At 32.7% G+C, this 16,535-nt stretch overlaps 1 protein-coding gene and 1 long non-coding RNA gene across 2 annotated transcripts in view; one reads left to right on the plus strand and one right to left on the minus strand.

Annotated features, from left to right (window-relative positions):
* Positions 1 to 16,535, plus strand: part of LOC115874785 (nose resistant to fluoxetine protein 6-like) — an 89,021-nt gene that overhangs the window by 21,265 nt on the left and 51,221 nt on the right. Inside the window, exons 3-6 of the mRNA XM_030890063.1 lie at positions 6,033 to 6,259; positions 6,336 to 6,430; positions 7,098 to 7,294; positions 11,838 to 11,995. Coding sequence (XP_030745923.1) covers positions 6,033 to 6,259; positions 6,336 to 6,430; positions 7,098 to 7,294; positions 11,838 to 11,995 — 677 coding nt within the window. The remainder of the gene's footprint in view (positions 1 to 6,032; positions 6,260 to 6,335; positions 6,431 to 7,097; positions 7,295 to 11,837; positions 11,996 to 16,535) is intronic.
* LOC115874787 lies at positions 13,344 to 16,216 on the minus strand. Its single transcript, XR_004048903.1, has 2 exons — positions 15,484 to 16,216; positions 13,344 to 13,812 (listed from the first exon to the last, which is right to left on the minus strand). It is a non-coding gene; the product is annotated as an uncharacterized LOC115874787 (long non-coding RNA).

The following is a 16,535-nucleotide window of genomic DNA, read 5'->3' on the forward strand; positions in this document are numbered from 1 at the left end:
CCAAATAAATATTTTCTGTCGAGTTTTAAATTACGCCATTTAAAAATAATTTTTACTCAATATAAAACGACATATCTATGGCTTGACCTTGCCAAAATTGTCATCGATTGTCATTCTCCAGCCATTTCCCCATCTACCATCTATCGTTTATTTTTGCTGACACTAAGAATGTTTAGAATTTTTAATTATGACGGTTCTGTGAAAAATATATTAAAGAAGAATTATATAGATATATAAATTAAGAAAATATATATTAGGTTAATATAAAATATATTTATTAAGGAGTCTTAATATTGAAGAATTCAGTTGCTTGTGAACATAGAAAAGTCTCCGAGAAATATGCATATATAGAGGTGCTCTACATATAAATATCCATTGAATTGTAGTAAATTTCAACACTGCTATGTTAAAATGCAATAAAAAAACACGAACTGAGTGTTAAAGAGAATTTGAACGATATTGATTAATTAAATTGTATACATATAATTAAGGATTAAACGACTTACCTGTAAGGAAGTTCAATCCAAATTATACGAAGTTGGACACGTCCTCCTAGATCAACCCACCCTTATGTGTCTCACAAAGTGAATCACACTATCAAAGGTAAACTACCTATATGATAGATACATACCCGACCCAACGGCGATCAGAATGCTTCAGAAGTATAATGAGATACAAAAGTGGTGTGATATAAGAGGCGGTGAATCATTTTCTTTAAACATGCGCTCAAAACAGTGACAGAAGTATTACTACATGGTGATCTAGGAGGACGTGTCCAACTTCGTATAATTTGGATTGAACTTCCTTACAGGTAAGTCGTTTAATCCTTAATTATACTTCAGTTGGACACGTCCTCCTAGATCACCATGTAGATGTTTAAAGAAATTTAAGGCGATCTGCATGTAAATTTTGCTGCATTTTAAGAAAATGCAAAACAAATATATATATGTTAATTATAATAAGAACTTGATAGTATGTAACATTTATAACATTTCCCGTTATGCTATTTTTCTTATTAAATTATAATAATTATATGAACATAATACGTATAGTAGCTTATTGTTTAATAAATCACACTCTAATAAACTACTATACCAAAACTTATAAAGTTTATATATTTTAATTTGCTATAACGACGAACAATTAACATTAAAGTATCCACGACTTAACAATCTACTTCTTATTTTTTGCTATTAATAATGTCGTTTATGTAAAATTAGTAAACGACTGCTCTTTGGCACCACTTATTATTGGTTTGTTATAAAATTTACAAAACGTTAGTGATTTTTCGGACCAGCCTGCTGCATTGCGAATGGTTTCAATGGTTACCCCCATTCGCACCGCCGCAGAAGTCGCGGCATGTCGTGTACTGTGACCTTTAAATTTATCTACATTTTTCTCTTTTTAAACCCTCTTTTTAAACCTTCTTTTATTCACTTACTTAAGGTTTGGGTGGAGACCCGTCTGTATGGATTTTTTGTTGTTATAAATAAGTGTTGTTCGTTACCCCTAAGGTTTTTAGTACGTTCTATGTAATGCAAAATCGTGGTGGCAGCACAAAGATGGGGTTTTCAGCAAAAAAGAAAAGTTAAAGCTTCGGCTGTGCAGATTTTGGGGTAGATGTTTCTAAAATATCGTTAATTTTAATGTGCAGTCCTTCTTCTCTATGATGTGTATTTTCCAACCGTATACTTGATAGAGTTTGAACCCTTTGTGCTGTACATAAGGCCAGTAATAAGATTAATTTTATTGATAAAATTTTCAAGTCAAGGTCATGTAATGGATACAGTTTTCCAAGCATTACTAACACCGGATGCGGATCCCAAATTTTTTCATATTTTGGGAATGATGATCTACATTTAAATATACCTTTCATAAGCCTTTCCACTGATTCAGTTTTCCCCGCATCCGTTAAGATGTAAAGGGCTGATCGGTGAGCGTTGAGGGTGTTATATTTTGAATTATTTTGATATTCTTGACTTAAAATTTTTAAAATATACTGAGTATACTGTATTGGAAAATCATGTTTAACTGACAAAAGGCCCACCATTTTTTATATGTTATATTATACTGTTTGATTGTGCCCAGAGAAACCTGGCAATCAATGGTTTGTTTAGGTTGCAGTTGAACCTAGGTTTCTTGCTGGAAAACCATTTCCAAATTTTAGTAGTGTTAAAATTAAGGTGCAAAAAAAATTTAGGTTTTACACCTCCCATTCTATCAGTATATGATATTCTTGGTCTCAAAAACCTCTAGCGTTTAAATAATTACAATAGGTACCCTAGCCCGATTTTGATGCATCAATACTAGGTTATTGAAGTACCTTTATGATCTAGTAGTACATACCTTGATGGTTGCGTGGAAGACCACAAATGTAAACGTCGCCATCGTTATTATTTTAATTTGTATACAATTGTTTATATACCTAATAAAGACATTTTGAATTGAATTGAATTTAGGAAGCATAAAGTTTTGATCTGCACATTTTATGTTTCTGAGCCACCAGTCATAAACTTCAGAAAAAAAAAACTTGTTGGAACAAAGAACGCGTTATAATTTTCATTATTTTCCTTAAGGGCTTTGTATTGAGCTCATTCAAATCTCTTAATATGTATAAAGCCAGCTGTTGAAATTTCTTGACTAGGTATGAAAAGACCTTTTTTTTTATTTATATTTCCAGTACATTTCCAGTACACACTAAATTTTTGTCTGATAAAAGAACATCATCAAGATTCGTAGTCATTCACAAAGAATATTTTCCCTTAAACAGTTAATTCCAGGTGTTCAGGGGGTTGAAAAACATATGTTGCAAATTCCAAGAAAAATAGCTTAAAATTCATATTGTCCCGTGAATATGAACGTTACATATATTATATTTTAAAGGTTTAATTTAAATTCCAGTTTGCTGCAATAAGAGTTTCTCGATAACTATATTGTTTAGGTTAGTCTAAAATTTTAGGTTTAGGTCTACTAGTTTAGGCCCTAAAATATATTTTAATCGCAACCTTATTTATTATAACCTTTTACATAACATAAAACAAGTTTGTTATGTGGTATTTCCAACCATTGGCTGTAAATAATTAATTATACCAGCATATTTGTTTTGAGTTCTAACCTGAATTATTGTCTCCTCCAATCCATCCTGCCATCTTTCGAATTTTTGGTCACCCCTCGTTCTTTTTAAAATGGCTCTTCTAGGAATTTGCCTCCTCTTATCTTTTCATTATTCTGTCTGTGGACCTTCACCTGGATCTCAAAGTACTTATTTTTAAGTGTTTTGGCTTCTGAAATGACCCTGCTAGTATTTTTTTTTTTTTTGGTATTGTCAATATTCTTGGCTTTGCATTTTTCACTAAAACTTTACTAAAAGGCATATTATGGCTTATTTGACCTATCGCATAGTCACGCTTTTAATTTTACTATTAAAGTGTGAATTTAATAAAAAAATCTTACGATGCGATGGTTCGTACGGTAGGATGCTCCCTACATAACGGTTTCCCTAAATTTATCAGATTTTAAGAGTAACTACCTTGGTTATTTTCTTTGGAAAGTTCCACTAAACTTGTAATTGTTTGGTCTAGTGGTGACATTGTTTTTCCTAAAACCGTGCTGTAGGTCTATCAAAAAATATATTTCTTACTTTCTGTCGAAGAAAACATGATTTGGACCCCCGGATTTAACCTCGGTCCTTATAATATACTGCAATTGCTGGGGATGGGAAAAATTATTTTAGACTGCCTTTTGTTTGCTATATGGCAACCAAAAGGCCTCTTAAATTGCAAACATGTGTAAGACAAATCCTAATATAACACTATCTGCATCTGTACCTTTAATCAAAGACAAAAAACATTTTTGGAGAGCGTTTAAAATATTTTTTAATAAAATATTTTATAACTCAGCCTAAGCCTTGTATATAAGAATATATAAACAAGGGCCTAAGGTACATTTGTGCAACTTCTGCAGTTCCCCGTCCCCATAGCAATATTCTAGTTTAAGAACCAATAGCGATATTTACTTTGCACTTAGTCAACACAATAGTTTTTTTAGCTTTTATTTTTAAACAGATTCAGATTCGTTTTGACCTGTCTAAAAAATATATAGTTCATTATTTCCAATTCAAAACGAACAATAAAATATTTATCAAAAATGAGCAAAAAGCATACTAGAAAAAGGTAAACAAATAACAATGTTGCGTCACCCTGGTGCTGTAGAAAAACCATAGAGTTAAAAATTAAAAGAGAAACACTCCGTTCGGCGTTCTGTGGCCGGGTATAACATATATAAGTTACCTGTTTTCGCACAAGCTTTTATTTAATAAAAACTGCAAAGCATATTTTTCAAAAACAGCCACAAAATAACGGATCCAAGATTCAGATCATTTTAATAGTTCTCAGAGACATACTAGCGTGCATAAGTCAAGAACTATGCTGGGTTACAATGTTTATATGAGCATATGTTTATATCCACAAGGTGGATTACCCAAGCTAGTAAATATTAAGTAAAATTCTAATATTTGTCTCACCATTTTCCAGATCCAGCCGGAAAATACAGATCATGTTAATAGTTTTCGGAGACATACTAGCGTGCATAAGTCAAGGACTATGCTGGGTTACAAATGAGTTTTTCTTTGCCTATTTATATTTATACGTGTATATAATTATGTGGACAGTCAAAGACTATGCTGGCTAGCTAGTAATACTAACTAGTATCCAAGCTAGTAAATATTAGACAGAATCATAATATTTGTCTCACTATTATTGATAACCATTACAGGTAGCGACATGTCTAAAAATAAACAAAAATATTGCGTTAAGGATAAGACTTAATTCATATTTCCGAACACATATTTGTTTTCTTTTGGGTTGCCAAAGTGACTTTGGGCTTTGGCCTTTTACGCTAATTTTCTAGACACTTGAATATTTAGCAAGTGCAACTAAGATTTTGAACTTGAATATTTAGCAAGTAATCTTGTAGGACATTGACACCCAATGGGTGTTGTCGGTACTTGGATATTTAGCAAGTACTTTATTAGCACCCTGTAGGTGTTACTGGCACTTGAATATTTAGCAAGTGCAACTAAGACTTGAACTTCAATATTTAGCAAGTAATCTTGTAGGACATTGACGCCCAATGGGTGTTGCCGGTACTTGGATATTTAGCAAGTACTTTATTAGCACCCTGTAGGTATTACTGGCACTTGATTATTTAGCAAGAGCCCACATTTTCTATGCCGAAAATAACTTTTAGGTACCGTTAAATTTTAATATAGGTTTACTTTATCGAGCCGATAAGAAAAATTGCTTATATTCGAGTCGATAAAAAGTTGTTTATTTACCGGATTCGATAGTGCTATGACTCATGAATGGTATGTTTTAAGGCAGGCAATTTACGGCTGCGTCGCCGAAGAAAATAATATAATTTTAGGTAATGCGGGGTGTAGACTAATAGCCTACACCCCCTAGACCAACTCATAGCTATTTCTACTACCCTTGTTTACTTGTATGAACTAAAAAAAACTAATTAGGGAATTAAAGGTTATTTACTTACTTGATTCATATGTATAGAGTTTCTTTTCAAGTTTTTTCATTTTCCGCCTTTTCTTGGCCCTTTCCTCACCACATATTTCTCTTTTCTTTACCCATTTCCGCGAGTTTTGTATAAAATATTGTCTGCTAAATTTACACTGCTGCTCGTGCCAGCGCAAGAAGTATAATGAGATACAAAAGTGGTGTGATATAAGAGGCGGTGAATCATTTTCTTTAAACATGCGCTCAAAACAGTGACAGAAGTATTACTACATGGTGATCTAGGAGGACGTGTCCAACTGAAGTATAATTTTGTATATGTAAAATGTTCGGCATTGCAAGATTTAAATAAAAAAATGACGGTTCTATATCAATTAATATTTATGACTCTTTTAGTTTCTAAGTTTATTTTTTAACCAGCACTCTTTGAATTTATTTATTTTTTCCGTGTATATTAATCTAGTAATACATTTAGTCTTAGTTTCTTTCGTCTGATTTAAATTCTAGAGATACAAAGATGTTACTCAGCAAGCTAGAGACACTGTGAACTTCGGATGGTGTATTCCAGCATCATGTAGCTTACACGATTTAGAGTTATCTTTGAACAGATATTTAAACACCATAGATGTACCTTTGGAGAAGAAGAACATCAGTTACACTGCCTTTATTAAGCCAGAATTTTGTACGAGGGCTTATGAGAAACAGCATTATAATAATGCTGATTATTCTTTTGGGTAAGGATGGTAACAATGATATGATCCTGTATAACGATTGAAAAGTATTGGTGTTATTGTCATTACTATTTTTCAGCTTAATCACACTAATTTTGGCAGTACTGGTCCTTATATCTACTACGTACGATTATCAAACAAAAAAACCGAAATCTGACGAGAAACCAGTCAAAAGTGAGTAATAGTTATATTACATTCGGAGTATAGTAAGCTGTGGAATAGTATTTCCAAAGTCAATGGGATGTACTGAGACTTTTAATTCTGTAGTGCAGACGACCGACGCTGACAAATAATGGCACCGACAAAGACAGTGCCGCAATTAAGAGTCTCAATCTGTTCCAACTGACTTCAGAAAAACTATACAGAAGTGGGTATTTCATTACTATCGAGGTATTAACAAAAATCTCGAGACAGTAAAAAAATCTTTTCTTTGAGGCTGGTATATTATTTTAATTTGAAAATGGAAGCAAAAATGTCAACTCACGGCATTTTTGCTAGTCTCGTACTAGAAAAAATGCGATGATTTGCCATTCTTCTTTTTGACATACGAACCTTTAAGATGCGTATAAAATATTTCATATTCTGACAATAATAAATTAACCAAAATATATTTAGAAACCAGATTTTATTAATTTTGTTGTCAATAATAAAAATTGTTTTGAAGAAAGTTATCGAATTTGCTACATTAGTCACTCATTCATCTAAATTGTATAAATTTTGTGCTCATACCTTACATTTCTTTAAATTAATTCCAACTACATTGGAAGAGAGAAACACATTGCTGTATAACACGACATTACTACCTGCAGTTACTAAAACGAAATTCATTGATTTATTTTAGAGACTTTAGGCCAAAAAATGATACTGGCTTTTTCTGCAAGGTTGAATTTTGTGGAAATGACCCACAAGGAAACTACTAACGATGATTTGAATATTCTCTACGGTCTTAGAACCATCGCCATCATGGTTATTATCATGGATCACAGATTTGGAACCTTTACGTCATCGGCACTGATTAATTTCAATTATGTGGAAATAGTGAGTAGAAAAGAAAAAACAATTCTTAGTTAGTGTAGTTAGTTAATTCTTAGTTACTTAGTTTTTTCTTTGTCTTTCAAAGTATTTCAATAGGTCACACAAAAATGTCTGCGTCTAATTTGATTTACAAAAAAACATAGTGATAAAAAAGTCCTTTTGGATAAAAATTAGACCTGTGGAAGTATACACGGTCGGCAAGACCTGGCTTTGGGTGCTAATTTGGGATTTTATTTCGCTCAGGTCACGCTTAGGCCAGCGTTCTGTACAGGGTATCCCATTTTAATTGAAATTATATGGTATCTCCGATATTCGTGCAGATAGAAGGATGCGGTTTGCACAAACCTATCCCACTTTATTGTCAAACGGAAGATTCCGTAAACAAAATTTTCATAGACCTCTTCGTTTCTGAGCTACAAGGTCTTTTTGAAAATTTTGCAATTTGGGACACTCTCTGTATCTCTGTTATTGTTAAAGGTATCAAGAAGAACTGTTTATTGTAGAACTTTTTGCGGGTAGAATTCAGTGGCGTAGTCTGTTATTCTACAATAAGAATATTTTAAAGATATGAACTAAAGTTATGTTTTTTTAAATGGAACACCCCGTATATTTATAAATTTAAATTATATGATCTAACTCGCCATAAGCTTCTCAAAAATATATATTAGGCTGTATTTATTTTCACTATTTACTGCAATATTAAGAAAAAAATATTAAAAGATATTTATATGTATATCATATTTATTAGTAGGCCATGATTGTTAATAAAAGAAACTAAAGAATTATTAATATACTGCTGTCTGTCTCTTGTTATATTTTGGGAGCCACCAATAAATTCTTTATATATTAGAGAAACTTAACTCTCTACCGCTATTTGTAAATCTCGGAAGCTATCTTACCGGAACTTATTACATATTTCTTTAGCTAATTTATGTGAAATATACTTTTATACCAGTAAGACGGGATTCCCCTTCATAACTTTGAAAATATTAGAATTTTGTTAAATTATTATTTTTCAAATCAATGAATTGGCACCATTGATTGGACCCATATAATGGGCTCCCTAATTCCCGGATTTGTCCGTTCTTGATTTTTGATATTGGGGATTATTGAAATATGAAATATATCGTGGCAACTACAACAATGTCGAACACCTGGAAAATGCTTTAATAATGCAAGTTTTTAGATATTTGCAAACCCATCCCGTTATAATAAATTCCAAAATAAAACACTAAATCACCACATCGGATCGGGACGCGCGTTTCGCTAACCATGTTAGCATCATCAGCAGATGATAAGTTTTAATCATCTGTTGATGATGCTAACATGGTTAGCGAAAGGCGCGTCCAGTGTAAAAGTAAAAGTGTTTTGGTGTATTGTGGTGATTTAGTGTTTTATTTTGCTGTGTAACACCAAAAGTTCCAACCCCCAACTGTAATAATAAATTCCGTTATAAAAATAAATAAAAATATATTCAGAGATTCAGTGGTAACTGTTCAAAAGTAAAATATATCAATCCCCAAAAAAATAATAGGTAATTATTTATAAATTATAGCCGTAATATATTACGGCCTAATAATAAAAAAATGATATATTTTAAATATTGCGGTAAATAGTGAAAATAAATATGGAGTGATATATATTTTTGATAAGCTCATAGCAGCTCAGACGGATCATATGATTTATAAATATACAGGGTTTTGCATTAGAAAAAACATAATTTTAGTTCATATTAAGGTGCCCGGTGGCGTAGAGGTACAGGCTCTCGTCTACCAATCTCAAGGTGTGGGTTCGGTTCCCACACCCGGCATTTCATCAGCCGACTATTTTTATTAAAATAAAAATAGTTTGGGTATCTAGGTCGACTCAGCCTTAAATGAGTACTTGGGATTCACAATCCTGAGGTTGAATAATAGGCGGTTGAAGCGTAGTGCTAGCCACATTACCTTCCTTGTATACCGAACGGCTCTAGTATAGCAAGCTGTAACTTGCTACTCTCAAGGCGTTAAACGCTATATACGGGAGCTATTATTATTATTAGTTCATATTTGCAGAAATATTTTTTTTTGTAGAAAAACAGACTACGCCACAGTATTTTACGTAAAAAGTTTTACAAGAATCAGGTTTCATCTGTTCAATATCATCCATAACCCGGGCGGCCGCCCAGGGCGCCGGATGTGAGGGGCGCCACGACAGCAACTAAAATATTTTAAAAAAGTAATCTAAACAAATAGTAACGGATAACCAGATCAATAATTAATCGGTACTATTAATTTCCACATTAAAATATTAGCAATTACCACACCACATAGGGAAGAATATCTGATTAAACATTATAAACACTACTATATCCTAGACGTATCCTATTATAATTTACTGAAATTATGCTCAAAAAATCCTTAGCACAAAGGCTTCCGGATAGTTTTGATTTCTTCTATTCTATATGTTTTTTTCGATTTGCGAATCCATTTTCGTGGAAAAATCTTAAAATAAAATAAAAAAATATAAATCTGATTTGTTCGTGTTATTTTACTTACCTATAACTCAAAAGCTATCAACTTTTTATAAATAACCTTTCTTTCTATAATTCTTGTTTTTATACATTTTCTCTAAACGAACTGTTTTGGGTCAAGAGCCAGCAAAATTGATAGTTTTAGACTGACTGCTCAAAATCGCACTTTTTCTACTACCCTCACCTTTTATTTGTTATTAATGGCTGATATACCCTAAAATTATATGAGGTAAATATTTATTCACAAGAAGCTAAAGAGGATCCCGATATCCTTATTATCAAAAAGAAGCTTATAAGTTTGCCTCATTAATTAAATTAATTTATTAACAGTAGTGGGCAAAGATATCAATCTTTTGGTAGTTTTGGTTGTTCCGAATTGAATGTGTAGTAATACACGGAAAATGGTAGCAGAATCGTAGAGAATTTTCTGATTAGGGCACGACATAAGAATGCATCTCTCACACTTCAAAATGAGTAACTTCATTTTGAAGCCGACAAAACTATATCTGATCATAAACTGATTCTGCACGAAATAATTGATTGTGAAATTTTTTTTAAAGAAAAGAAAATTTTCTTAAATTCTTATAGAAAAATAATGCAACTGCTTGAAACTAAATACTAATATTTTCAAAGATCACTTATACCAGACGAGACTGCCAAAGTTGGAATTCTATTTCTTATAACTCTATATTATACGGGATGCGTCTCAAAAGTGGCTCATTCCTATAACTTGTTTATTTATTACGTTAAATACGACAGAAGTTAGGATTAATTGACCTATTCAATTGTTTTTGATCACTTCCTGTTTCACCGGAAATTACTACAACTTTTGATTTTTAAATGGCACCCTCGGTATTTAAATAGCACCCTCTACTTTATGACATATGCCAACTTTTGATATTTTCGATTAAAAATACGATTTTGGCATCTTTTAACCGGCCAGGACAAAACACGAAAAACAATAGACGATCAAATCTATTTTTCCAAGGCTCCTTGTTTAAAAATTAGTAGATATTTTTAACGGAACCATGGCACTGTAGATAGAAATTTAAAATATAATATTTTTTGAAAGAAAATGCCCAAAGTTTACATATTTCATTCTACTCAGTGTCATTTTCTATCGAATAAAGTAGAAATATACCGAGATTTAAAAATCAAAAATTTTAGTCATTTCCGGTGAAACAGAAAGTGTCCCAATCAATTCTAATTTATGTCATATATTAACATACCAAATCTCGTTTTTTATCTAAAGAAATAAAAAAAATTATAGGGGTGAGTCACTTTCGATACGCACCCCAGTCGGCCGACTAAAAATTACATATCAGTGCGTACCCTAATTATCCTAAAAAAACTCACAAGTGAAAGGCAGAAAAATGCATGTTTTATTTAGAAATATGTAATAATCACTTTTACCCAAATATGCATTAATTGTTTTGAGTAGTGTATTAGGGGGGGGGGGGCGCCAGGTGGGTACTCGCCCGGTCTCAATATTTCCCTACCGCCGGCCCTGTCCATAATAACGGAGATACGGGAGCTGTCCCAAATTGCAAAATTTTCGATAAGACCCTGTAGCTCAGAAACGCTATGAAAATTTTGTTTACAGCATCTTCCGTTTGACAAAAAGTGGGGCAGGTTTGTGCAAACCGCATCCTCCTACCTTTCCTAATAACGGAGATACCGTATAATTTCAACCAAAATGGGACACCCTGTACAGATGGCCCGAACTTTCCACATACTTATACCGTATGATCGAGAAAAAACGGCGTCAGCGATGGCTATGAAATGAAGATTGCTGTCATTTTATATATGTAAATTTATATGGGAAATGTCATCGATTGTCATTTCCCGGCCAACTGGACGCCGTTTTTTTCGATCATACGGTATAATACCTGCACAAACCAGGTATGCACAAGACCGCATAGTGATAAGACTAAGCGTCTGTGGGGGCCTTTAGTCTAGTAGGAAGATTTTTGTATTTTTGTTTTAAAGTAGATTAACCAAACTTTTTTATAATATAAAATTGGATTTTTTCAGCAATATAGAGCACCGTTTGCTTGTGTCCTCTTCCATGGAGACCTGTTCGTGGATTCATTTTTTCTGTTGAGTGGATTGTTAGTGGCCTATGGACTGCTATCTCAGTTCGATAAAAGAATGGTTAATCCAGGATTCATCGTATTTCTTCGATATATAAGGTAAAGTAAGCTTTTAAGACACTATGGACATTTTTTCTACTTTTAAATAATTAGTGAAATGAATCCCAGTGATCATTTTATTCCTTTAAGAGTCTATTTCACTAGTCCGAAAAAGTAGCAAAATAAGCGTTCGGCATTTAACGTTTTATGCAAAACTGGATAGGTATTTTTACACAAATGAAGAAGGAAATTAAAGATAAAGGATTATACTATATCCGTATTGTAGCACAATTTCTTTATTTTTAAGATTTTGATGGTCAAACATCAACAAAATAGTCCTTATGTTTGGACTAAATTTTCTCGAAAATAAAGACATAATTTAAAATTCCGTTACAATACGGAAATAGATTGAAGTTTTGCTTTTGATTACAGGGTTACAATTTATATGGTTTTGTAACAAATTGTATTTTATGGTAAATGCTGAAGCTCTGCAAACCTTAATTAAGCCTTAATAAAAGCACGTGTGTTTGGAATTGTGGGTATGGCTTAACACGACAGGATCGGGTTAAGCTTTAGGCAGATTTCTGAAATATAATTATACGATCAAACGAACTTACCTGAAGTGAAGTTCGATCGTAATTATATGAGGCGTCCAGTCCGAATGTATTATCTTGATTTTTCTATACGTAGTACCGTCCCTGCGTGCACAATTTTAAAGCTATAAGCTAAATTCCCTCCCGCTACCAGTCTAGGTTGCCGCGCCGGCCCTGGCGCGGCGGTCGGTATTCATTTTTCAAAGATTTATTCATTAATTCAAGCGACCATGGGGCCAAAACGGGAGGGGTGGGAAGATAATACATTCGGACTGGACGCCTCATATAATTACGATCGAACTTCACTTCAGGTAAGTTCGTTTGATCGTATAATTATATTCGCGTCCAGTCCGAATGTATTATCTTGATTTTTCTATACGTAGATGTTTAAAGAACTGATGGTTGCAAATTAATGAATGTGGTGCAGAAAGCATTTTTTTTGAGACAAAAATAGCTGAAATTATAAATATGTTTATTGAATGCAACCAAGATGAAACCAATTTAACGGCCATCAATACATGGATTTATTAAATTGTGACAATTTAACCTATACATATATGTATACTAAGCAGAGACAGAAACCCATAAGATGGCACTTCCATAAAGGATTCTGCCAAAATTGTTCAATTATACTTTATAAACCAGTTAACTCATCGTGTCGATAGAAATCCCTGTCTCAATGTAGAACTGCGTGGATAACTCGACTATAGTGAGGTTTAACCGATATATATATTTTTTAAGGTGTTTATAACCCATTGCTTAATATTTAAAAGGCCTTACTTTTTAAGCCTTTAGTAAGAAATTAAGATTCTCAATAATTTATTTTCCAAAATGCTTTAATTACGTCGATGAATTAAACCAGAGTCATCATATATATTAGGTTTCGATCCATACATTGGTATGGATATTGTGGACATTGATATAAAGTAGACACAGATATTGATCTGTGTCAATTTTATACCAGAAGTTTTATTATTATTTGTATTATTTTTTTTTTGTTGATAATTTTCAGTAACTATGATATGCATATATAATTATATACTGACTAAAAACAAACTGACATCTGTCTCTGATATCTAAGGTTAAACGTGAAACCAATATATGATTTATTATTTTTCATAGCAGTTCACGGCAAGAATTATATAATCTATTTATATACGTAAAACTGCAAGAAAACTATTTCTACTTTATGATTTAATTGATATGTCTATTCTTTCCGAAATTTCTAGATAAGAAAGTAGAACTGTTAGGGAACATTTATGGTAAAATTTGAATGCAGTAAACCTTAGACTAGAGATGAGCAGAAAATCGCAAACTGCGATTTAGTCGCAGCGATTGTAAATTCGCAATCGCAACCTGTGATTCCTTTCCATAACAAACTGCGACTTGCGATTGAAACATATATCTGCCGATTTTGGATTTTTAGGCAACCAATATTACACCAGTTGCGATTTGCAATCGCAGTGGGCACGCGAACGAAAATCACAGCATTGCGATTTTCGTTTGCACCGGCGGTGCATCGACACGGCACTGAGAAGCCGAACGATGAGCTGGGAACGAAAATCGCAATATTGCGATTCTCGTACGCACCGGCTGGCGGCGGCGCGTCATCAACACGGCAGTGGGCAGGCGAACGAGGAGCTGAACGAAAATCGCAGCTCATCCCAATATTGCGATTGCGATTTTCGTTGGCACCGGCGGCGCGGCATTGGGAGTGGGCACGCCAACGAAGAGCTGCGATTGTGATTTTCGTTCGCAGCTCTCAACACATCGGCCTAGACTAGATCGCAAAATCACATTCGCAATCATGGCCCCGCAATTTTTATGAAGCGTTGGAAAATAGGCTTATATATGTTTATATACCGCATAATATATATGTATAATTTTTTAGTTTTAAATTTTGATAATAGTTTTAGATTTATAATATAATTATGGATTTAGAAGGTTAAAAAATTCTTGTTTTCGGTTATGACTAATTATAGTTACAGTTGCTCCCAGGTAATGATTCAGGTAAAATAATTCATTCAAGGACAGTTTTGGATTCAAATTATAAAAAAATATCTATTTTTATCCTTTATTTACTAGAAGATATAGAGCACGAAAAAGAAACAGCCCTTTCTCTTTATTATATTTTGTTATATGTATATTATATTATTATAAACATTTTTATAACAATCCATAATATAATATAATTTTCTAAACAATTGTGGATCGGCTGCTATGTTAATTTAAATACATCCTTTACAATCAGTTTTTTTTCATTTTAGAGAAATTTCAAATATAATAAAATGTGATATTGTCCTTTTATTTATCTAAAAGTTCGAAAGTTTGCACTTGCACTGGACGGGCCGTATCAAAGCCGTCGGCGTCGGCTTCTTTTGAGTTACATATAAAGAAAATGTTTTTAAAAGAAAAAAAAAAGATAAAATAAACAGTTTTTTTTCTCGTTATCTGAATTAAGGTTGGCGGCAACCTTTTTTATAATAAATTTTTCGTTAGTATACCTACAGACTGTCTAAAAGCACATTCGATATTTTGAACATTTTATGTATTTTTTTTTCCCTGTTAAATTTATTCGGTCTATTCTTATCAAAAATGTTTAAAAAGGAAACGAAGTTATTTGTGGTTTGGTTTGGTTTGGTTTGATTTTTTTGGTAATTGATGAAAATTTTACAAAATTGCAATATGTGTGCAGAGCAAAATATAATAAAAAACACTTTAAAAACATATGGCATCGAAACACCCAACAGTTTCTTTGTAAGATTTTATTAAAAAAAAATTATTCCCCTATTTATTCTGTTTTTTCTCAAAAATTTTGGGATTGAGCTTCCCAGTTTACAGCGTACCAATTTAAAAATATCAAAATCGCAATCGCAGGTTACAGTCGCAGCGATTTACAAATCACAATCGCAGTTTCAACTGCGATTGGAAAATCGCAGTTTTGCTCATCTCTACCTTAGACACATCATATCTTACAAAAGCCTCTTTCAACGAGAAACCATCCAGATATATTTAAGAAAAAATTCAAAGTCTGCGAAAGTTTACATTAATGTTATTATAATCATCTCTTTCGAAAGTGTATTGTAGAGGAGAAAATATATATTATATACTGTAAGCTTAAGAAAAAACTAACTTTTTGTTTCGATAATTTGCACAAAGTCTGTCACTTTGTCAAAATGTATAAAGTATTGGCCAAAACACAACACTGCTTTTATAGACCGAAATGGGTAAATATAAACTCTAAATGTAGATGGTGAGTATTTCAACATATGAAAGTCAAAGATTTACATAAACAAATTAGCATTTAACAGCCGTTATCATAAGGACCTCCTTTTGAAATGACACACAGTTACGTGTTCTTAAGATTTAGAATAAAACTTACATTTCCATTAGAATAGCTTTAGCCAAAATAGAGAAATTTCTTTAGCCAAAATAGAGAAAAATAGGAGACGTTTTTTTTTCCTCTTTATATATATACACACACACACACTACATATTAGCTATGAAAATCTAGGATATTAGCTATTTTATTATTATATACATATTTGAGTTATTATATTATTAGCTGGTCAGCTAAGTTGATTACTTTTAATGACTTGGAGGTCAACGTTAAGTTGGTTGTCGCCTATTTTATGGTAGGAGGCTGGCAAGGCAGCAAACTGGAGGAATTGGCCGCTCGTGCCTCATGTATCACCCCCCCCCCTCTTTTTCAAAGAAGGAAGGTAAAGACATATTCGAATATCTGTCACAAATATCTGGATACATTCCGTTGTTTGTATCTTTTCCTCTAAGCAAGGTTCAAACGTAAATTTATCCAGATACCGTCAACCACATTAGGACTATGCGTCCGGTATCTATAACAACCGTCCATATTTGTTCCATGATATATTTATGAATATTTTTCTCTTCCTTTAAAAGAATATTAAGTCTATGACGACTATTGTTAAATTTTATAACCCAGATATTTTTTTTTAAGAGTTTGATTTCGAAAATATGCTGGACTTCAT

Source organism: Sitophilus oryzae, unplaced genomic scaffold, assembly GCF_002938485.1.
Source record: "Sitophilus oryzae breed Bouriz unplaced genomic scaffold, Soryzae_2.0 scaffold_1297_pilon_pilon, whole genome shotgun sequence".
NCBI lineage: Eukaryota > Metazoa > Arthropoda > Insecta > Coleoptera > Curculionidae > Sitophilus > Sitophilus oryzae.